The sequence below is a fragment of the Chelonia mydas genome, chromosome 13, assembly GCF_015237465.2.
Source record: "Chelonia mydas isolate rCheMyd1 chromosome 13, rCheMyd1.pri.v2, whole genome shotgun sequence".
NCBI lineage: Eukaryota > Metazoa > Chordata > Testudines > Cheloniidae > Chelonia > Chelonia mydas.
Window position 1 is genome coordinate 30,492,005 of NC_051253.2, and position 23,439 is coordinate 30,515,443.

General features: G+C 58.4%; 1 protein-coding gene across 2 annotated transcripts; it reads left to right on the forward strand.

Annotated features, from left to right (window-relative positions):
- The first annotated feature begins 6,448 nt into the window (after positions 1–6,448).
- Positions 6,449–21,590, forward strand: SLA2 (Src like adaptor 2). 2 transcript variants are annotated; one of them, XM_027828870.3, is made up of 8 exons: positions 6,449–8,485; positions 11,751–11,882; positions 14,165–14,264; positions 14,993–15,079; positions 16,751–16,854; positions 18,962–19,111; positions 19,960–20,092; positions 20,511–21,590. In XM_027828870.3, exons 2-8 carry the CDS (start codon positions 11,795–11,797, stop codon positions 20,647–20,649), a joined length of 801 nt encoding a protein of 266 aa, XP_027684671.2. In that variant the 5' UTR covers positions 6,449–8,485; positions 11,751–11,794; the 3' UTR covers positions 20,650–21,590. The 2 variants fall into 2 exon arrangements, with proteins under 2 accessions (XP_027684671.2, XP_027684666.2); XM_027828865.3 differs by having other exon boundaries at positions 6,776–8,485; positions 11,732–11,882.
- Positions 21,591–23,439: the final 1,849 nt, after the last annotated feature.

Genomic DNA, 23,439 nt, shown 5'->3' on the forward strand with positions numbered 1-23,439 from the left:
AGCCACTCACAAAGAGCACTGTGCCCCGAGTGTGCCGGCCGGTGGGAGCCATCTGCTGATAGCTGCCTGCGTCATACTCAGCTAGCTGGGCCGACTTCATTGGCCTCTTCGCAGGGCTCAGCCACTCAGCCTTAATCTCCCGGCTGCAGCTATACTGCAGCACTTTCCTGCCGTAGATCCCTCAACATTTCATGGAGGAGGAGCTGTATCGCTATCTTCATACATGGGGTAGTGAGAGTCCCCCAGGTCACACAATGGCTCAGGGCAGGTTTGGTCACAGACTGCATATGGTACGCTGATCCCAAGGAGTCCTCTCTGAAGCAGCTGGTTGACCAACAGCCTTGGCTTTGCTGTACAATGCCAAAAGAAACGTGCAGCTCCAAAATAGATATTTGAAGAGTAAATACAAAACTGGGAGCAGTCCCTGAGTTGGAATAGTCTCTCAGCAAGTTTATTCCCTAGTAGGTAAGGGCTGGTCTATACTAGGAAGTTTTATCCTAAAATCATTTAAAAAAAAAAAAAAACCCTAGTGTGGATGTAGTTATAAGGGTATAGAAGTGGACCAGTGGGTGCTAGGAGTGAACAGTCCCATGGGGGCAGGACATTCATGCAGATTGTGGAGAACTGGCAAACTTCTGATATATTTATGGGAAAATAGGTTTGACTCAGTTTCCCCTCTTATATTGTTCCCTGCTGTGTGTGAAGGGGTTAATTCCTTTCTTGTTGGAGGGGGAGTCACTCAGCATAAATGAACCATCAGGAGCTAATGTCACTGGTGGTGACTGGTGCAAAGTACTGCCCCAAAGCCTAGTTTTGACCAGGCTCAAGAAGCCCAGCAGCCTGAGAGCTGGATAAAGTGGGCAGCTTACAGTTGAGGAGGGGTCACTCAAACATGATGCAAGAACTGATTTGATCCTGTGACCAAGAGGGACAGAATTGGCTGTAAGGGTTTGGAGGACATGGAGCCCTGCCCGGGGCTCCACGGGGAAGATGGGTGACCCCTCTAAGCCACACACACAGCCTGTTTATTGTTAAATTGTGTTTTCTTTGTAACGGTTTTGTCCTAAATAAATGTGCTGGCCTCTCTGCCAGCCAGGCAGTCGCCCAGCCATAGCCCCTGGGAGGGAGCAGCTTGGCAGGTGCAGGACTGAACTCAGACTTGCTAAGAGGATCACAATGAAGGGCAGCAGGAGCCAAGGCCCGAATCCCGCGTGTGGGGAGAGAAATGTGGGTTCCCGCCCCAGAAAGGTGTCCACCACAGGGGCGCGGGGGGGCAGTTACCCTGGAACTGCGACACTGGGCTCCTTGGTACCTGCCGTTGAAGCAGCTGGTACTGGCCCCATTGGATGCTCTGGGATGAGTTTGAGAAGCACCTGTGCTCCAGGGCTGTAGCTAGGCTGCTGCTGTAGGATAAACATGGCCTAATTCTTTGGTATAATCTGCCCCCGGCCCCCACGTACTCAGGCAATGGGACTGCTTGGCGCGAGGCCGGATGGCAGCCTCTGGCCAGCCTTGCCGGCGTGTGGACCGTCTGCGTTCTGTCAGTGACAAGTGCGCTGCGCGGATCGGCAAGCCACACCTGGCTCCCTCCCAGCCCTCCCCGCAGCTGCACCCACAGCTCAAGCCCTTTGTCCGACATGACAGAGGAGCAGAGGGTTTGTCCACGCTGCCTCTCCAGCCAGCCAGCCCCTTGCCACAGAACCCAAACCAGGGCGGGGGCTTCCCTTACAGCAGGGAACAGCCTATCCCCAGCCTGGGTTGTCCTGGAGGTTGCCTGTGGGCCAGCGATAGTCTGGCCTCCCTCTGCTCCCAGCTGCAAGGCACAAGGCTACCCAGTTTGCACAAAGGCCTAGGCCTGGAGCAGTGCTGCCTGCACTGTGCCCCCGCCGGCTCTGCCTGGGGCTAGTTCCCTGCAGTTCCAAGAGCAGCAGAATCTGGTAACTCGGTGAGAATCAATGGTTACAAACAGAACGTGGCTTGCAGCGCTAGGAGAGCTGGATTCTGCATTGCCGGGGGGGGGCGAGGAGTCCTGCTTCCCCAAGCCCTGGGCCAAGTGCAGGCTGCGCTGTGGAGGTAGCAGGAGGGACTGAGCAGGGCACGAAACAGCCACCAGGGGGGTCAGACCCCAAAGCCTTTCTGGCGGCTGAGCTGTGACCTGACTGACCCACAGCTCTTGGGGAGAGACACAGAACTGGCCGTGCAGCTCAGCACCGAGGTCTGGGCAGACATCTCCGTAACAGTGCCAAGCAGGCGGAGCCAGGGAGCCAGGATGGGGGCTGGCTCACACCAAACCCCAGCCAGGCCCCTCAACCGGGGCGAGAGCCTGGGAAAGCGCTGCCTCAGGAGCCGAGGGCTGGAGACGCGCACAGACCCCGTCTAAATGCCCCTGCTCATAGGTTGGCTGGCTCCAGGGAGCAGGCATCTCGGAGCCAGACATGGGGGTCCCAGGCCCTGTTGGAGCTTGACTCGTACAGAGCACTGTGCTGTGTATGCACTCTCGCCAGCTGGCTGCTCCGATTCAAATTTCCCTCGTAATCCTGGAACAGTGGTGGTTCTTCTTCGAGTGATTGCTCAGATCGATTCCAATCAGGTGTGCGCGCGCCGCATGCACAGTCCTTGGAAAGTTTTTCCCCTCGCAGCACTCGTCAGGTCGGCTGTGGAGCCCCCTGGAGTGGCGCCTTCATGGCGCTCAGTATATGACCCTGCCGACCCGGTGCCTCCTCAGTTCCTTCTTACCGCCGGTGACGGTCGTTGGAACTGTGGCGTCTTGCTCGGCAAGTTCTCCCTGTTTTCCTAGCTCTTTGTTTCGTCTCTGCCTGGATCCGAGACACTGGTACGCTGCCCTCGACATGAAGGACACGTATTTCCACATAGCGATTCATCCAGCACATAGGCACTTTCTACGCTTCATGGTCAACCACAAGCATTACCAATTCACTGCCCTACCATTCAGCTTCTCAACAGCCTCCCGAGTGTTCCTCAAGTGCATGTAGGATGTGGCTGCTTTCTTCTGTCACCAGCAGAGGCAAGTATACCCCTACCTCGACGACTGGCTGCTCAGGGGCCGCACCAGGGTACAGGTGCAGTCCCAAATCTGTTTGGTCAGGTGCACGTTAGAGCAGCTGGGTCTCCTCCTCAACTTGGGGAAGTCAACCCTGGAACCCACCCAGAGAATTCATTGGGGCAGTGTTAGACTCGGTCCAGGCGCGAGCCCTTCTACCGGAGTCCTGATTCCGAGCCATCATGGACATCATTCAAAGCCTCCAGCAATTCCCACCACAACAGCAAGGGGTGCCTGAGTCTCAGTCACGTGGCTTCTTGCACTTATGTGACCTGGCACGCCAGATTGCGTCTCAGACCGTTGCAGACATGGCTCACCTCAGCCTACCGCCGGGGGTGCAACAGCTTGAATTCAGTGGTCACGGTGCCAGGGCAGGTCCTCCTGTTCCTTTGCTGGCGGCTTGACCCCCAAGTGGTGTGCAGAGGAGTCCCTTTCCACAATCCTCAACCTTCCTTGTCCCTGGTTACAGACACGTTGGCTCTGGGATGGGGGGCGCATCTGGGGGACCTCCAGACACAGAGCCTGTGGTCACAGGACGAGCTCTCCCTACATATCAACATCAAGGAGCTGAGGGTGGTGCACTGCGCTTGCCAAGCCTTCCAGGCCCAACTGCAAGGCCAGTGCGTAGTGATTCTAATGGACAACACCAGCGCCATGTTTTACATCAACAAGCAAGGGGGAGTCCGTTCCTCTCCCCTATGCCAGGAGGCCTTCTGACTGTGGGAGTTCTGCATCGCCCACGCCATTCACCTGGAAGCATCCTTTCTACCAGGAGTTCAGAACACGCTGGCCGACTACCTCAGCAGGTCCTTCTGCATGCACGAGTGGTCCATCTGGTCAGATGTCATACACCTCATTTTCCAAAGGTGGGTGTTTCCCCAGGTCGACCTGTTTGCCACCTGACGCAACAGGAAGTTCCCAATGTTCTGCTCCTTCCAGGGTCGCAGCCCAGGCTCCCTCATGGATGCATTCCTGCTACTCTGGAGAGGTCACCTGCTCTATGCCTTTCCCCTGTTCCTAAGGTCCTGCTCAAGGTCCGCAGGGAGGGGGCAAAGGTAATTCTGATAGCTCCAGTGTGGCCTCAACAACTCTGGTACCCCATGCTACTGGAGCTGTTGGTGGAGGCACCGGTCACGTTCCTGCTCCTCCCCGACTTACTCACTTGGGACCACGGTCGCCTCTATCACCCCGACCTACGATCCCTCTACCTCACGGCTTGGAAGCTTCATGGCTGAACCCTATGGAACTTCTGTGCTCAGAACAAGTAAGGGAGGTCATCCTCAGCAGCAGGAAGCCCTCCACTAGAGCCACGTCTCTGGCAAAGTGGAAGAGATTCTCATGTTGGTGTGACAAGCGTCGCACACCCTCTCTCCAGGCACCGGTACCCCTTATCTTGGAGTACCTCCTGCACCTGAAACAGCAAGGCCTGGTGGTGTCCTCCATAAGGGTACACCTCGGTGCTATCTCGGCCTTCCAACCAGGAGCATCTGGTTGAGCCGTCTTTGCCAACCCTGTGGTTGGTTGCTTCCTTAAACGTTTGGACCACCTACATTCCCAGATCCAGCAGCCTGTCCCTAGGTGGGACCTTAACGTGGTCCTTTCCAGGCTCATGGGGCCCCCATTCAAACCACTGGCAACTTGCTCCCTCCTGTACCTGTCTTGGAAGGTAGTGTTCCTGGTCACCATTATGTCTGCGAGGAGGGTGTCTGAGCTAAAGGCCCTCACCTCCGACTCACCTTACGTGGTTTTCCACAAGGATAAGGTGCAACTCAGGCCGCATCTGGCCTTTCTCCCCAAGGTGGTGTCGCACTTCCACACCAGTCAGGACATTTTCCTACCTGTCTTTTACCCTAAGCCTCATGCCGATACCAGGAACAGCAGCTCCACTCCCTCAGTGTTCACCGTGCACTAGGTTTTTACATCGAGCGCACTAAGCCGTTCAGAAAGTCGAACCAGCTGTTCATAGCGGTGGCAGACTGGATGAAAGGACTCCCGGTCTCGTCTCAAAGAATATCCGCCTGGATCATGTCGTGCATCCGCACGTGCTACGAGCTGGCCAGCATACCGGCCCTGGCTCTTACTGTGCACTCTACAAGGGCCCAGGCCTCGTCAGCGGCATTCTTGGCCCAAGTCCCGATCCAAGAAATCTGCAGGGAAGCAACTTGGTCCTCGGTGCATACCTTCACCTCTCACTACGCCATCATCTGGCATGTCAGAGACGGCGCAGCTTTCGGTAGAGCGGTGCTGCAATCAGCCTTTCCTTAACTCTGACCCCACCGCCTAGGTAAGGCTTGGGAGTCACCTAATTGGAATCGATATGAGCCATCACTTGAAGAAAAAACCATTACTCCCCTCTCATAACTGTTCTTCGAGATGTGTTGCTCATGTCCATTCCAAATCCACCCACCTTCCCCTCTGTCAGAGTAGCTGGCAAGAAGGAACGGAGGGGGCGCTGGGTTGGCTGGGTCATATATTGAGCGCCATGAAGGCGCCACTCCAGGGGGCTCCACAGCCAACCCGATGATGCTGTTAGGGGAAAATCTTTCCGACAACATCTAATTGGAATAGACATGAGCAACACATCTCAAAGAACAACTGTTACGAGAGGTGAGTAACCGTTTTTGTTTTTGTTTTTCAACCTGTGGTCCATGGACCCCTGGGGGTCTGCAGACTGTCTAAGATTTCCAAAGGGCTCTGCACCTCCATTTAAAAAATTTTAGGGGTTTGAAGACAAAAAAAAAAGGGTGAAAACCACTGCACTAGAAGCAGGAGACACCCAATGAAACTGGCAGGCAACACGTGAAAGGAAATATGTTTCAGCACACCACGTAACCAGCCTGTGGAACTCATTGCCACAAGAGCATAGCAGGAGTGAGCAAAGACTGGACATTTATATGGATAATGAGAGCAGCCACAGACACTGCACCAGAGGTATAGCAGCTCCAGGGCACACGCTGACCTCTCATGGGGTTACAAGGAGTTTCACCATGGGCTCCTTGCACCTTTCTCTGTAGCATCTGGGCTTAGCCATTGTTGGCTAAAGGATACCAAACTAAATGGACTGTTGGCCTCTCTTGGTCTGGGATTCCCTATGCTCCTGGGATGCTTCCTTATGTCCCCAGGGGCACCGTCCTGGAGCTGGCTTAGGGAAGTTGGTCTGTTACTTCCTCTATCATTGGCCAGGTTTTCTAAAACCAGGAGAGGGCAAGTCGTGTGTGCTTTCAGTCCGTGCCCTTCAGTTGCAGGTAACTTCCTCCAGAACAGCAGGATTGCCCTGCAGAACGTCACCGCCCGGCCAGTGGGGCTGTCTCTCTTTTGAGCCCGGCCTCCACCACACAGTGCGCATTGCTCTCACACAAACACAATATCCAGCTTCACGCAGACGTTCGGAGGACGCCCCCTGTGAGCAGCGACGGAGCCTGGCGCCTGTCTGCACCAGAGCTTCAGCAAGGGAGCGGCTGGAACCAGCGAGCAGAATGGCCTGTGGCTAGGGGCTTGGCAAGGAGCCAGCACTGCTGGGACTCGGGGCCCTGCGTGAGTTGGGGGGTTCTCGTGAATTGCCCCAATGCCCAGCAGGCCACTGGCTGGCGGCTGTGCGTGCTCAGAGCTCCCAGGCACCGTCACACAGTTTCCATGAAGCTGCCTCCTCCTCTCCAGCGTAAGCACGTGGGCTGGAGTGTGGTGATGGCACCGTGACACGCAGGCTAGTGTCGGTGCTGGGGCAGATAAGATCTCCTGCACTGCAGCCGGGAGCTGAGCAGCCCTGCACAGCAGCCACAGCCCAGCGTGCCGACTTGCTTGGAACCAGCCCACTGTTTTTCCACTGACGGGGGGGTTATCGCTGCCCTGAGCCCGGGGCAATTGCCCATCAGTCAGGAGTACTGTGCCCGTGCCTCCTGCCTGCCCCTTCCTCCCCGCTGGAGCAGCATGGCGTGTGCGTTACAGTGGAGGCTCTGCACCCAGAGTGCCCTGCTTCAGGCCAGAGCTGGGGGCAGGACCAAAGCACGAGGGGGCTATCAGACGGGCAGGAGGGCTCAAACACGGAATCTGGTTAGGGAGCGAGCTGTTAGCGGGTAATAAATGGGTAATTGACCCCATGCGCCCAAGGCCAGCTGGTCACAGCTGGTCCAGGGGTCTTCACGCTGCCCTGCCTGGCACTGCACAGAGCGGCTGACCCCTGTGCCAAGCCAGCGTGAAGCACGGGAGCGAGGGGAGGCCGCTCAAGGAGCATTTCCACCTGCTTTGTATGGGGGCCAGCAGGAGCCAGTCAGCAGCCTGGCTCTCTGTGCCCTCCCTGGGCTTTCCTGCTTGGGCAGGCGGGCTGGACTGGTGAGGAGCCAAGGGGCTAAATGCCTGCAAGGTTATTTTATACGCGCACCAGGAAACCAAGGGGCTGTTTGAAACTTTTGGGTGTATGTGCAAATGCCTGTACATGAGTGGGTGTGTTCAGATGTCTGTACCTGTACTGGGGGGAGGGGTTCAGTCACACATGGGGGGGAGTTTAGGTGTACATACCTGTACGGGAGGAGGGGTTCAGGTGTGTGTACCTGTACGGGGAGGGGGGGGGGTTTCAGATGTGCATGCCTGTAGATGTGTGTGTGTTTAAACCCCGAGTCCAGTCCCGGGGAGGAATTCACCAGCTGGCTGGTGCCGACAGCTCCGGACCAGCCATGTTCTCAAGGCTGGCTCCAGAGGAAGGGTGTCTTGCCCCTGCACCCTTCCCCAGTACCCCCAGCCAGCATCAGCAGATATGGGTCTGGTCCCATTCACAGGGACACCTGTCCCATGGAAACAGGATGCTGTAAGCAGCTGCTCTCTGAGCAGAAACAGAAATGAGCACGCCAGCCTCCTCTCCAGCACTTGCGCACATCACAGGAAATGTGAACGGGTCGCCAGCTCCCGCCTGTCGCACACCTCACACTCATGCTCAGCAATAAGCTACGCAGAAGTTTCTAGTACCAGAGGACAGCGGCACCTAGGAGAGAGACACAGGCTTGCTGCCAGGGGGGTTCTGAACAGCATAATCCAGCAGCTGGGAGAGCCTGCAGTGGTGGGCTCTGCGCTGCACAGGGGAGCCAGCAGCTGGGAGAGCCTGCAGTGGTGGGCTCTGCGCTGCACAGGGGAGCCAGCAGCTGGGAGAGCCTGCAGTGGTGGGCTCTGCACTGCACAGGGGAGCCAGCAGCTGGGAGAGCCTGCAGTGGTGGGCTCTGCACTGCACAGGGGAGCCAGCAGCTGGGAGAGCCTGCAGTGGTGGGCTCAGAGGAATCCTGGTGCCTCCCTGTGTGCAGGTGGATTTTGCCCAGCACTGGAGTGACTCCTGCCCTAGGCAGCCTGCCGTAGCAGGAGGGGCGCCACTGCAGACTCAGCACAGCATCTGCCAAGCTCTGAGGAGCCCCGTCGCGTCTTCGTTGAGATGAGAGTCAAGTAAGTGGGACAAGTTTTTCTGCTGGGGGAAGCGGGGGCTGTTGGGGGCTGGCGAGCTCTGGTCCAGGGGCCTGTTCTGAGCTGATGGGCTGCATGTAATGAAAACGGTGCTTCGAATACCCTGCCTCCCGCCTGCTGTCAGATGCCCTAAGGAGGAAGGAAGGAAAGCGTGCAGCTGCAGGCTGGTCAGCCCTCACGCCAGGCCCCTTCCTCAGGGCAGCAGGGCCAACACGTGCCCTGCTCAGTTGCTGTAGCCGTGTTGGAGCCCGTTTGCCGGGGGCCCGGAGCTCTGCCAGAGGAAACGGGGGGAGCCGTGACTGTGCGATAGTACACTGTGATAACGTGCTCGTCCCATTCAGCCCAGGCGCTCAAAGCCCTTTACAAACAGCGATGAACTAAGGCTCACAGCCCTCCCTGTGAGATTGGGGTCATTTCACCCACCACTGAAATGCAGCCACCTCTGGGGTGTAGTGCAGCAGCCGTCTAAAACTTGCAGCACCACCACACCCCAGTTTGGCACTGGAGGTGGGGGGGGGGGGTGGCAGGAGGGGAAATCGATGTCCCGAGGGGCTAAATGGTGGTTCTGGTGCACAAGCAACAGGACAAAGTGGCCTGCCGTGGCCAGCTGCCGCTGCTGGGAATGGGGGACAGCTAGCTACACAGGGCCTAGACCCCCACAGTGGCAGTTGGTCACCAGCCCTCTCTTGTAAGAATTACTCTGGGATCTTCAATGACCCCAGACAGGCAGGATCCTGGGGTGCTCTTAGGCATGAGATCTCCATGGCACCCGTGATCACTGCCCTGAGCCATTCCCTTGGGTCTCATTAGGAGGGGCGAATGCAGTGCTGGCCGTTTCATACGGCTCTCCCCACCAGCCGGCTGCCCTGACCTCGCAGCCTGCCTGCCTGCCTCAGTGGGGCTGTGGCGTCCCTGACCCAGTTAACGCGGGAGGCCCTGTCCAGATACGTCAAACTCTTCCCTGGCATGACTCTGGGGCGATGCCCTACTGCCATAAGCCCCCAGTTCCCCTTTGTGTTGCAGCAGGAGCCTCTGGGCTCAGAGCGTTCCCAAGCCCACCCAGCCTGCGACACGCTGGGGCTGGTTAGCCCCACTCAACAGCCCCAGTGCAGCACCTGGGCTGCAGGTTAAACCAAGAGCAACGACACGGAAAACCACCCAAACAAGGCTCCGTGGGCCCTGTTGGCCCCAGTGTCCGGAGGGCCCAGTAGACCTGTTGCCCAGAGGACAGCTGGAGCCCAGGGCACAACACGTAACAGCCAAACGGGGCCATTTTATAAACATCTCCGAGGCTAACGCACCAATGAGCGGGGGGTTGTATGGGCGGGTGTGTGTGAATAGCCAAGGTGAGCAGCCAGCCCCAGCAGGCCACCATCTGTCATGCCATGTAGACCTGGCTGCGCAGAGCTCAGGGCACGGCCCACCCCAGGGCTGTCCTCAGGCATAGGCAACATACGCAGCTGCGTAGGGCACCTGAAAATTTGGGGCACCACTGAGTCTTAGTGACAGGTTTCAGAGTAGCAGCCGTGTTAGTCTGTATTCGCAAAAAGAAAAGGAGGACTTGTGGCACCTTAGAGACTAACCAATTTATTTGAGCAGTGAGTCTTAGTGTCCACCCTCCTGGCTTTCCTATCCCTGTTCCAACCCTTCCTGCAGGCTCCCAGAGCAGGCTGCTGCAGGCTGGTGTCTTCCTTGGGAGGGGATCTAGTAGTTAATAGTGAAAAAGCCTCCAGATGCCAGACCTATTAGCACACCACTGAAACTGTTAAAAGAGCCATTCAAGGGGTAATGAAGCCATTTAACAGGCATTTGCCAACCCCCGGGTATATACTGTCAGTTTCTGAATTTACTGACAAAAAGAGATGTGCATGACTGTAATATTTACTCAGAACATGTCAGTCTACAGGACCTTAGTTTAAAATTTGCTTTAAAAATATTTCATTAGTGTGTTGGTGAAGATTATAAAAGCACATCCCTAAAAAATCCTTGCATAGATTTTTAGATGCACAATCATCTATAGCCTTAAATGCTTGGATCTTCAGACATAAGAGTTTTTTAAATAAATCCTTCAAAAGACCACCCTTATCTAAAATACATATTTTAATTACTATAGTAAAAAAAAAAACATGCTTCCAAAGTCTTCCTGTCCTTTCTGTCTATCCCTTTTTCCCTTCACCCCCTTTCCCTTCCCCCTCCCCGCATTGAAGAGAGCCTTTAAAGGAACAACACCCCTTTCCTTCCAGATAGCTGGACAAGGAGTTTCCCTTTCTTTACTTCTATCTGATGAACCAGTTTTAAGAGAACCCTCCGGAAAAATCAGTACCTTTTAGTAAGATATAAAACCCTTTGTTATGCCTAAAATCTTTGGAAACATATTTTTTAAAAACAACAGGAGGACTTGTGGCACCTTCGAGACTAACAAATTTACTAGAGCATAAGCTTTTGTGGGCTACAGCCCACTTCATCAGATGGAACATATACACAGACACGTACAGATAAGTTGGAAGTTACCACACAAACTCTGAGAGGCTAATTAGTTAAGATGAGCTATTATCAGCAGGAGAAAAAAAACTTTTGTGGTGATAATCAAGATGGCCCATTTAGACAGTTGACAAGAAGCTGTGAGGATACTTAACTTAAAGAAATAGTTTCAATAAGTGTAATGACCCAGCCACTCCCAGTCTCTATTCAAACCCAAGTTAGTGGTATCTAGTTTGCATATTAATTCAAGCTCAGCAGTTTCTCGTTGGAGTCTGTTTTTGAAGCTTTTCTGTTGCAAAATTGCCACCCTTAGATCTTTTTAGTGCTTTTAATTAGGTACCTCTGCATGTCCATTCTGCGTGAGGGAGAGGGTATGGGGGTCTCTGCGGGGAACTGTGACTCTGTCACCGTGAGGCGGGCCGGGCATCTCCTTAGCCTTTGCTGTCTCATCCCTCCTCACCCCCCGCTGGGCTGCGAGCTCGGGCTGCCATCAGGCATAGGGACACCCATTTAATAATACTGTGTAGGGCCCCATAAATCCTAAGGACGCCCCTCGCCCACCCCAGCAGGATATGGCTCTGGGAGACAGTTGGCCATTTGAAAGCCTCACTGAGGGGCAGCAGGGTGCCCTGGGCAGCCCTCAGTGTGGGGTGGCAGCCCGGGATCCCCCAAGACCGGGGGTGGACAGGGAACAGGGCAGGCAGCAGCCCATGAGCTCAAGCATTGAGCCGTCCCTTGGTTTTTCAGCTTTCTCTCCCTGCTGCAGAAGGTCAGAGCTGTTTGCTGAGGCCCCACTGGTGCCCAGGAGTGATGGGAAGTTTGCCCAGCAGGACGAAGCAGCTTGTCATTCAGTCCAGCCCAGCTGCTGCCATGCAGGCCACTGCCCCCGTGCAGACAGGTAGGACTCATGGCCCCTTTGTAGCCCTGAGCAGCAGTGAGACGTGGGCTCGGAGTTCCCAGCCTATACAGAACAGCCCCATCCTGCATCCGTCCCACTGGGGCACTGCAGCCCCCCTTCTGCTCTATGCCTACCCTGCCATCGTGCCCGGCCTGCTGGCTCAGCACAGAGCCCTAGGAATCAGCCTCTTCCGTTGCCGGTAGGACATGCGTGGCTCAGGTTCCAGCCTGTGCAGCGTCACTGTTCAAAGCCGCCAGAGACCCTGCCATGTCCTCCAGCAGCGAGGGGGGCAGGGGCCTGGCTGCCCAGTGGCCAGACCCGGCTTCTCCAGCATGGAGGAGCAGGACAGGGCACCGAGCAGTTGTCTTTAGCGTGGGGAAGGGCTGGCAAGATGCCAAGGCTGCAGGCCCCTGGAGCACTGGTGACCTTCTCGTTTCTCCTGGCTGGTTTGCACAAGGCTCCTCTTCCCTCCCTGTGCTGCTGCGCACTTACGGGGTGTCCTTTGCTAGGAGCCCAACAGTGTCCATCCACTGCTCTGGCCTGGCACTGAGGCACCCAGCACAGGCTCAGTCTGGGAGGAGTGAGGCTGGCAGGAAAGGCTGGCACCTCTCCCTGCACAGAACGAGGGCTGCATTTCACACGACTCCTGCCCCGTTTGCACTGGGGCCCTGTGTCTGAGCCAGGGAGTGCCCCGGGAGAGCTGGGCTGGCAGGAGCATGCAGAGCCTGTCGGCGAGGCCCACAGGCAGAGCGCGAGGAGAAAACAGGCTGGTTCTTGGCTTTCCCAGCGGGGTCTGAGAGCACCTGGGGCACTGGGGGGCTTGGCTTCAGCTGAGCCAACCTGCTCCAGCAATCCAGGCTGTGCTCCAAACAGGCAATTCTATTCCCCCTCTGTTCAGCACTGGGGGGGCACATCTGGAGTACTGCGTCCAGTTTTGGGGCCTCAGCTACAGAAAGGATGTGGACAAATTGGAGAGAGTCCAGCGGAGGGCAACAAAAATGATCAGGGAGATGGGACACATGATTTACGAGGAGAGGCTGAGGGATGATTTAGTCTGCAGAAGAGAAGAGTGAGGGGGGATTTGATAGCAGCCTTCAACTACTTGAAGGGGGGTTCCAAAGAGGATGGATCTAGACTGTTCTCAGAGGTGGCAGAGGACAGGACAAGGAGCAATGGTCTCAAGTTGCAGTGGGGGAGGTCTAGGTTGGATATTAGGAAACACTATTTCACTAGGAGGGTGGTGAAGCACTGGAATGGATTACCTAGGGAGGTGGTGGAATCTCCTTCCTTAGATATTTTTAAGGTCAGGCTTGACAAAGCCCTGGCTGGGATGGTTTAGTTGGGGTTGGTCCTGCTCTGAGCAGGGGGTTGGACTAGATGACCTCCTGAGGTCCCTTCCAACCCTGATATTCTATGATTCTATGAACTCATGGGCATGAGCAAAACCCGAGTGACTCGTGGTTGGCTGGGCCTGGAACCAAGGCCTCTGGGGAAGTACTGTACAGTGCAGAGCAGACATCCCACCCTTCCCCCAGCACTGCTAGAAACCCTGACCCAGCACAGTGCCATCCAGTGGTCACCTATAGACCCTGCAACTGGGCAAGTCCCACAGTGCCAAACGCAAGGGGCCGAGCATGAGGCTGACTCACCCCCACTGAGGTTGCATGGGTGCGGGGTATAAATCCCAGCAAGACCCCTGCAGTGGGGGATAGTGCTGTGCTGCTGGCCTCACGCACGCAAACCTCACAGCCAGGCCCCAAAAAAGCATGAGATTGGCTTAAAATCTTTCAATTTTAAAAAAAAATCCTAATAGTTGGGTGGGAGGATGTCTTTGTCTGTAACTTTCTGAGGTGGGAGGGACCATGCTCTCTGGCTTGGGGGGGGGGGTGCACTCCAGCTTCAGGGCTGCACTCTCTGACTTGCGGGGTTGCGCTCTCCGGCTTCTGGGGTCACGCTCTGTGGCTTGCGGGGGGTTGCACTCTCCGGCTTTGGGGCTGTGCTTTCTGGACTTTGGGGCTGGCCACTGACTCTTTTTCCTGAAAGCTCCGATTCTCCAGCACCCCTGGCTCTGGGATCTGGGGCTCGAAAGAAAACATGACCTCCCACAAGAGTCAACACACCACAAAAGCTGTTCCTGCACATACCCCTTCTCTGGGCACCCGCTGGGAGCCACGGGCCTGCTCACCCCGGCACTGCTCTGCCCCTCTCGCCAGGCCACGGGCGTGCCCCCATGGGTGGGGAAGGGCAGTGCTGTGCTCTGAGGTGCTATGGTCTCTCGGCAGGTCTGAACAGCTACATGGCAGTTGCCTTGTGCTCTTTCCCCGCGGGTGGGGAGGTGGAGACCATCCTGAGACCAGGAGAGCAGCTGAACGTCCTCTCTGAGTAAGTCCCACGTGGGAGCAGCCTGGCTGCCCAGGGCTAAGCCCCAAGTGCCACCCCAGGGGCCGGACAGGAGACTGAGGCCTCCCCAGCACTGGGGTGCTCACCAGGCTGTGCCTGAGCCCTCATTATTACTGTGCCAGGCTGAACCAGGTTGGCACATAGGGGCTCTGCCCCCCCCAGAGACGCATGGCCTCTCAACACATGGCCACAGCAGCCAGTGCTACAGCCTCTGGCTTCCCCGGGCCCTGGGGCGCCCTAGGAGAGGCTCTTGTCGTGTATTTCCCATGCCCTGCAATCCTGCCTGCAGGGACATGTGCTGGAGCCTGCCTCTGACCTGGGGCTCACACGGGGCTCTGCTCTCTGTCAGGTGCCAGGACGCGGAGCCATCACAGGGGAGCAGCCTCTGCTGACCCATTCCTGGCTCCCGGCAAGCCTCGTGCCCCACGGGAACGGCATCTGGCTGTGTGGGGAGCTGTGCCCTGCAGGCACGTTTCAAGCTCCCATGGAATCGAGCCCCAGTGCTTTGATTTCAGGAGCCCTCAGAAACTCAGGACACAGCAACAAAGAGGCCCTTGGTGAGCTCAGTGGGCTGAGATGGCTGGCTGTACGTTGGAGGGGGAGGGAGTCAACCCATGCAAGGAGCTGCGGGGCTACCAGCCCAGCCCAGCCAGGGGCCTTGGTTGGAGGCAAGTGGCCGTGGCATTCCTGGAAACTCTTCTCTCTTACAGGGATGGGGAATGGTGGAACGTGGTGTCGCTAGCCACCGGCAAGGAGTGTTCGGTCCCCAGCAGCCACGTGGCGAAGGTGTGGCACAGGTAGGAGCCCACGGGCCTGGCGTTATCAGTGCTGTTGTTTAGTGCTGTATCACGGCAGTGCGGGGCCAGGGCTCCTGGAGCCGGATGATGCAGAGACACAGGAAGGCACTCCTGCAAACAGCGGTGGGAATGCACAAGAGAGTAACGTTACTGCTGGGTGTTTCCAGGCAGGGTGAGTCACCCCGTGGGGCTGTGCCAGACAGGCAGCGGGGCTGGAACGTCTCTGCTCGGTGTCCTCATCCGGTATCCTCATTTTGAACCTCTGACCCTCACTCCGGTCTGTTTTTCATTAGTTGTCCCCCGTAATCTGTTGGTCCCTGGGTCCAGTGGTCCCTCCCGCTAGGCTGGTGGAGGGGCCTTTAGCAGTGGGTGGGCTTGCGCCCACCCACTTCCCGGGTTTTTCCAATAAGACCTGGGGCTCTGCAGGCCGTAGGTACCCATGGGCTCAGTGCACTCAGGCAATGCTGGGGCCCAGAGCCCCACCTAGGTGCCTCACGGATGCAGAGCTAGGGAGGTGGGGAGGCAGCCCCCATGCTCCAGGCCACCCCTCCCATCCCTGCAATGGGCTCAGGGCATGGGGGGCTGAGATGGGGCCTGTCCCCGGAGTGAGGCTGGCGCATGCAGGGGCCACCCAGCGGCTGTCGGAGGGTCAGCTGGGATGTGGTGGAGGGGGTCGGGCTCCAGGTGAAGCACAGGCAGCCCTAGAGCTGAGCGTGTGGCAAACTCTGCTGCGCAGGTGGCAGGGAGCTGCACGTGCCCCCACAGGCTTCCTGATGCAGCTGAGACCCCCTGAGCGACACCCGCTGAGCCACAGCTTCCTCTCCCCTCCCCCCAGCTATTGTCTCCTGCTCCTTTGAACAGAGCTGGGGCTGAAATGCAGAACACGGGCCCCACTGGAGGCAAAACCAGCGTCAAGCCAGTCAGCCCTGCTCCCGGCCCCTTTGCGGCGATTCTCCAGAACACGCTTTGGCATTTGTACCGTGGCAGTGGTGTTGCTGAAGCCTCAGCGTGGTGCCGGGGGCTGTGTGGTGCTGACAGGGGGCCGGGCCGGCGCTCCAGGAAGACGCAGCCTGACGAGTTGGGTTCTTGGCTAGTCTGAACACCGGAGTTAGCTTCCTGGAGCCCATGTTACGCCCTGGCCACTGGGCCATTGAGTCCTGACCGCGTGTGGGCATGGAAGGCACCTTGGGGTTCCTGTGTAGGGGGACGGTGTAACAGTGCTGGCCTGGCCTGTCCACCTTCCTACCACCCACCACCCCTTCCTGGCAGTGTTGCTTTTCGCTGCCGGTCTCCAAGCCCACGCGGTGTTGCTGTGTGCCATCAGCCAGTGCAGCCGGTCCAGCCGGGAGGCAGCTGCCTTGCGCTGCCGGGTGAAGTCGTCCCACGGTGTGATTCCCCCCAGAGGAAGCCTGGGCCACGTGTAACGAACAGCCTGGCCATGAGTCTGGGCCCCAGGGAACATGTGGCTCGGGTGGGAGCCAGGAATGGGACCACGCAGTCTACCCTGCAGTCCGTCCCCTGCCAAGGCAGGGCTGTCCTCATAGTGGGGGAGGGCTGAGCCTTGCCTGCCCTGGAGGGCAGCTCCGCAGTAGGGCGGGGCGCTGGGATGGCGTAGGAGTGGGGCTGCCTGCTGCCAACCCCCAGTGCTCAGCGTCCTGTCATTGCTGCCAGGTGGCTGTATGAGGGCGTTAGCCGGGAGAAAGCCGAGGAACTGCTGCTTCTGCCATGCAACCGCAGCGGTTCCTTCCTGATCCGGGAGAGCCAGACCAGGCAAGGTAAGTAACTCCACAGAGCTGCTGCCAAGAGCCCACCACCTGCCAGCCGGGCTGGAGCAGAGGGGCCAGGAACCACGGGGCTGGTTCCTCTTAGTGAGCAGGAGCCCTGCAGCGAGATGCCTGGGCACTGCCCCACCCATATGCCCACCCTGAGGCTGCCAGCCTCACATTTGGGCAGTGTCCCAGCCCCAGAGCTCACCCCACAGCGCCTCCTGCCATGCCCAGGCTGTCCCTGACGGGGGAAGGGCTCCAGGGTCACGGAGATTTCTGGGCTGCTGCCATCAATATGGCTCAGGACAGAGTCTAGCCTCGGCTGGTGCCTGTTTTTGGGCACAGCCTGGCGCCTAAGCAGGGAATTGCTGTGCACCCCCAGCCCATCCTGGCCTCTCCCCAGAAGGCGCCTGGCCACTCTTGTGGGGAATGACAGAGACGGGGCAAAGGGCTCTCAGGGCCCAAGTGCATGAGAGCCTCAGCTACTGTCGGAATTGCTGCTAAAAGGCTGCTCGTTGATACACACAGCCGCCAAACTGCCCCCCCCCCCCGCCCCCCGTGGGAGCACAGAGCCTGGGGGTGGGCCTTTGCTGCTCGCTGCTTGGGGCTGCATGCGAAAGGGAGGGCTGGTGTGAGGGGAAGTTCACCCGTTGCGGCGGCTGTTTGGTGGGGCACGGCTCTGCGAGGCAGCCGCGCACCTGTTTCCACTGAGGTCAGATCCCTGCTCTCAGGTGTGATGTTGGTGCCTTTCCAGGTCTGCGCTCCTGCAGCGGGCTGGGGCTGAAATGGCCCCAGCATAACTTAGAGCGGCCCCGGGGCACAAAGAAAGATTTCACTGACAATCCTGGGCCCCCTTAAAATGTTAGCTCCCCCTCGCAGCTCGTGGAGCAGGGCTGGGGCCCAGAACTGGACCTGTACCTTTCCCTAAAAGGCCTGCTAAGTCGATCATTGGCGATCCAAGGCAGGGGCTGGCTTTCTGCCCGCACTGGCACTATGCCAAAGCGCTAGGTCTGTGTAGTGACAGCCCAGCAGGGCAGAGCTGAGTCAGGCCCGGGCAGAGCGGCCCAGGACGGTTCGGTCCCAGCTGGCCCAAAGGAAGCGCTGGATGCTAAAGCACAAGCTCTTTAGAAGTGGAAGCCTGCCCCTGCACACATCAGCTGCTGCGTGTCGTACTCACGGCTCCTGCTGCCTTCCCCAGGGCCACTCACGGTAGGAAGCAGGCGCCTGCTGGCTCAGGGGCCAGAGGACCAACGGTTTCAAGGGCTGAATTCAATGTGTTATTTACTGAGGCCTCCAGCCTCATCTGCGGTGCACATGACGGCAATGTGTAGTGCACTGGCCTTATCTCCGATCACTCGCACCTGCAGCTTTAGCTCGCTGACAAGCCCAGCGGTTTCCTGAGTACACTGGGTTTGTGTCACACTTCCCTCCCCCCGCTCCCCACTGCCCCCAGGCAGAAAGCTTCCTGCAGCATTCAGTTACCAGCTTAGGAACTGAAAACCTTGCTGTGCGTGCCGTGACAGGAAAGCGACCCCACCACCGGGCTGGCCAGTGTGCAAGTCTGCTTCCCGCAGGCAGGGCTCCCTGGGCCAAGCACACAGCCCAGGCCAGGCAGCCGGCTGGCTCTGGGCCCCAGGCTCAGGCACTCTGGAGCAGGTATTCCAAGGACAAGGGGATCTCGCACTTTGCCTGATGAGGGGGCAAGAGGGAGGGGAGGCGTAAGGGCGGCAAAGCCTATCTAGGCCATCAGCCCCATGGCTGTCCAGCAACTAATCAGCTTGGCTTGTGGTGCAGAACATGGGCCAGTCAGACCCCAGCTTGTGAAAATCCCATTTTGCTGCTGTCAATTGGCTGATGTGCCCAATAAGTCTGTTCCCCGCACCAATCAGCGTTCAGTATTGAGCACAAACACAGGGCTCCACCCTAATCTGAATGGTCCTAACCCCCAGGGGCTGCTTGGGCTGGGGCCTGCTGCCATGGGGTTGGGTCCAGTGCAGTTGCAATGAAGCCGACGTGCTGGTGTGACAGGAGGCCCCTGCCCCAACTCCGAGCTGTGTCCCCGGCCGTGGCAGTGTGCTGGAGCCAGGGCACTGGGTCATGACTGCTCCCCTTGCAGGCTGCTACTCCTTGTCGGTCAGGCACACCAACCACTCCTCCTGGGACGCCGTCAAACACTATCGCATCAACCGCCTGGAGAACAGCTGGCTCTACATCGCCCCACGCCTCACCTTCCCCAGCCTGCAGGCCCTGGTGGACTATTACTCCGGTAACAGCCCAGGTTCTAACGAGCCCCTGCCCCAGTGGGAAGCAGCCGTCAATGTGCGCAGCCCGGGGCCTGCAGGCCCCCACGGACGCTGTGGTGGGGGGAGAAAGGGAGACTCACCAAGGAGCTCGGGGTGCCAACCTTGCCCCAGGACAGCCAGAGCGCAGGGACTGGGGTGGCAGCCCCAGCTCCCCAATTCCTACCCAGCCTGGGCTCTTAGCCCCATTTTATTGGGGTGGGGGGCAGGGGTGCCATGAATCCGGGAATAGGCCCTTGTCTTTAGGGATGGTGCTGCCTGGAGCAGGCGTAAGTGCCCCGGGTTGGTAACACCCCTCAGTACCTTTCCCCCCTCCCAGTGGCAGGGCCACACCATGGGCCCTACTGCTCATGCTCCAGTGAGGAGCATGCAGCCCAGAGCCAGACTTGGCCACATCTGACTGCGCTGCCCCCGATGTACTTGGGGGGCTGCATGCTCCTCCCTGCTTGCCCCAAGCCAGTCCCACTGTGCGCGTGACTTGCAGGGGTCACGGCTGCAGAGCTGTGTCTGAAAGCAGGCCCGGGGTGCTGGGTGTGGTCCAGCAGCCCAGCGCCGCTTGGCAGAGTGCTCCAAGCCGCCCAGCAACGAGCAGCCTGCACTACTTGACCCCGAGCAGCAGCGCTCACGGGCCGGCTCTGCTCATTTCCAGCTGCCCCTTGGTGTGAGCAGGGCGCCATCCTGCAGCCGGGCGGCCTGTCAGTGCAGCTGGCACCCCAGCAGAGGAGCGTGTGTCTGGGATGCACGCAGGGTGTGCATGCCCCAGGGGCAGGTGAATGGGACACTATTGCTGATGCTCCCTGTGTCTCTGCCCCAGAAATCGGGGATGGGTTGTGCTGCCTCCTCAAGGAGCCGTGCTTCACCCAAGGAGCCGTGCGAGCCCCAGCCCAGAACCTGGCGCCACCTGTGGTCATCAAGAAATCGGCTCTCAACTGGCAGGAGCTCGACAGGTAGGAAGCTGCTGGCAGGAAAGGGTGCCGCCCCACTCGGGCGGGGGCTGGAACGGTTCCACGGCTCTTTGGGATGGCAGGAGTGGAGACCTCGTTGTGCATTGGGGGGGGGGAGAGCCCTGCTGTGGGGGGACCTGCAATGCCCCCCTGCCCACTCCTGGTCCATCTGGGTGCAGGATCTAGGCTGCACGGCTCCCCAGGGTCTGGGTGCTGAGCAGGGAGGGGCCTCCAAGGACCCATCAGACACAAGGGGACACAGCAGCTCAGGCTGGGACCTGTCTGCCTCTAGGCTGGTGCTTAGCCTTGGTGCCAGCGATGCTGACACTGGCTAGAGCGGGGGGCAGGGCCAGGTCTGGCGGGTGCCAGGCTGCTGGTGAATAGCGTGACTGTCCTAAGCATGCCTCTCTTCTGTCTGTAGCTCGGCCCTGTTATCGGAGGCTCCGCCCACAGAGGGGGAGTCCCCAGTCAGCCTGGGCCTGCGGGAAGCCATCAGCTCCTACCTCTTTCTGACGGAAGAGCTGCCCCCGGAGAAGGGCAGTCTGTGGAAGAGCACCTGAGGGTGCCGTACCCAGCACATGGCACCAGGGACTGCGGGGCTGCAGTCTCAGCCAACCAAGCTGCTTCCCCTGCCCCTGGACTTTCACCCCACACACGCACCATATAAATTATTTCCCTTCTGCAAAGTAATTTATTGCAGCACCACTGCTCTGAGCTGTCCCCCGGCTGGCCTTGTCTCATGCTTCCACCCAGCTGGGTGGCTGGTTGGGTGGGGAGGTCTTGGTGCTTTGGGTCTGACTCAGGCCCAGCTGGGCCTGGATCCACTGCTCACCACAAGGAACCTAGCACCTGCTGCTCGGGGTCACTCTCTCACCTCCAGTGCTGGAGGCTTTGGCCGAGTAAGCTGCTGCCTGGAAATCCCAGCCTGCAGGCAGCCTCTGAGGGCACCTTACCGGGCCCAGCACCCTGGGTCCAGTGGCCAGATGGAAAGGACTTGCTCGGAAGAGGAGTTTTTGGTGAATTATAATGCACAGAGGCCCTGTTATGTGCTGTGTGTAAGAGAGTTCGATGCCAGTGAAGGTGACGGACTGGCCCTGCCTAACACTGAATATAACAGACAGCGATGGGCCAGAATCAGCCTGCGCCCCTCAGTCCTGACCTGCATGGTCCATGCACAGCTCTGCCGACTCTGGCCTCACGGGCCCTCCGAGCACCAGCAAGGGCTAGGGTTTGCACAGAGAGCTGGGGCCATCGCCAACTGCACGCTCCCATGTGTCTGATGTCAGCCTGTCATCTTGCGCCTGCAGCAGCGAAAGACAAGTCTCTCTCCGCACCTGGTGCAGAGACAAGCTCCCCTAAAGCCAGGCCATGCAGCCCTGTAAAACACTGGCCTGGCCCAAACAGTTCATAAACTAGAGGTGCCATGAGCCTGAGGCCAGGAAATGGCCCCCAACTACTGGGCTGTATCTGTCAACTGAAATAAAATGCAAATATTGAATAACTGAGCTGTGTCGTGTGGCAATGGCACCAGCACACCCCACCCCCACCCCCTGGCAGGTAATGGCCCCAGGGCAGGACATTCACGCAGTTTAGCTCATGAAATGTATCCAATACGCTGTGTAGAGGCTGCATTTCCTGATTTCATGCAAAATCAGCATGTGAAAAACTGGCTGAGGTTTGGGCTAAGGGCTGCGAAAAGTGCTCGCTCCTGGGTTCTGGCAAGGGCGAGCCCAAGGCCTTCGCCTTATGGCTGTCGGGGAGTTGCTCTCTCCTCCACAGCTTCCATAGAGCCCTCAGACTCCTGGGCTTTTCCTACCAGGCTGGGACAAAAGAAAAATCCAACAGAGTTTTGACATTAACCATTAGAGTCAAGAATTGAGAAACCCATTATCAGGCAGGTCACAAGTGCTCCCTTAAGCCAGGTATGCCTCCAGCTTTCTGGTCCCGCTCTTCGTCAGGCTCGGTGCAGCCTGGCCCCTGCTGACCTCAGCCAGTGCTGCCGTTTCCCATACTGGGGATTACGGAGCTCTCTTCGTTCTTGGGGGCAATTAGGGCTGCCAACCATCCTGGCTTGGCCGGGCATCTCCCAGAATCACTCTCCTAGTGGCTACTGCAGCCAATCCGGGAGATTTTAATAGGCCGCTAAAAGTCCAGCCAGCAGTGCAGTGGGGCTAAGGCAGGCTCCCTGCCTACCCCGGCTCCACACAGTTCCCAGAAGTGGCTGGCACGTCTGGCTTCTAGGCGCAGGGGTGGCCAGGGGTTCTCCACACACAGCCGGCCATGCTGGCCGCATCTGGGAGCCACTCAAAGTAAGCACCACCTGGCCAGAGCCTGCACTCCTCAACCCCTCCCGCACCCCAGGCGTGGGCCCCCTCCTGCACCCAAACTCCCTCCCAGAGCTCACACCTGGCACCCCCTCCTGCACCCCAACCCCAGGCTCAGCTTGGAGCCCACTCCCACTCTCTGAACCCCCTGCCCCAGCCTGGTGAAAGTGAGTGAGGGTGGGGGCGAGCCAGTGATGGTGGGAGGGAAGATGGTGTGAGTGGGGGCAGGGCCTCAGAGAAGGGGCGGGGCAGAGGAAGGGCAGGGCAAGGGTGTTTGGGTTTGAGCAATTAGACACTTGGCAACCCTAGGTGAAATTCAGACCAGTCAGAGCGTGTGTTTACAGTATGGGCCCACAGGGCCCTGGCTAGTTGGGCTGCCTCCCCAAAGGCAGGAACTCCGGACCCGCCCTGCCCTTCCTCTTCCCTCCGATACCCCCACCCCCTGGCAAAGCCGAGGCAGGAGAGCACTGAGCATATTGCCCCTGTGTGGAACCCGCTCCCCCTCGCTCCTGTGCGGAGCTGCATCGCCAGCACATCTCCTTCCTGCACGGAGTTGCCCCCCCCAACCCCTCTCCTGCACCCTCCCTCCTGCACAACCTTCCCCCCAATCCCCCTGTCTCCCTCCCACATGGAGCTGCCCCCCCCAGCCCCTCTCTTTGTCCCTCCCTCCCGTGTGGAGATGACCCCCCCCACAACCCGTCTCCTGCTCCCTCCGTCCTGGGCAGAGTTGTGCCCCTCCCCCCCCCAGCCCCTCTCCCACCCTCCCCCGTGGAGCTGACCCCCGCCCCTTTCTGGCCCCTTCCCTCCCCTGGGGAGATGACCCCACACACACGACTATGACCCCCTCCTGGAATTGACACCTCCTCATCTATTGTTGGGAGTGGACTACATCCACCCTGATCGAACTGGCCCTGTCAACACTGGTTCTCCACTTGTGAGGTAACTCCCTTCTCTTCATGTGTCTGTCAGTATATTTCTGTCTGCATCTGTAACTTTCATTCCATGCAGCTGAAGAAGTGAGGTTTT

Excerpts from the sequence above, each read along its gene's own strand:
- SLA2 (XM_027828870.3), top strand. The coding sequence starts at position 11,795 with ATGGGAAGTTTGCCCAGCAGGACGAAGCAGCTTGTCATTCAGTCCAGC. Across the intron at positions 14,265-14,992 it reads CAGCTGAACGTCCTCTCTGA|GGATGGGGAATGGTGGAACG; the intron begins GTAAGTCCCACG and ends TCTCTCTTACAG. Across the intron at positions 16,855-18,961 it reads GGAGAGCCAGACCAGGCAAG|GCTGCTACTCCTTGTCGGTC; the intron begins GTAAGTAACTCC and ends CTCCCCTTGCAG.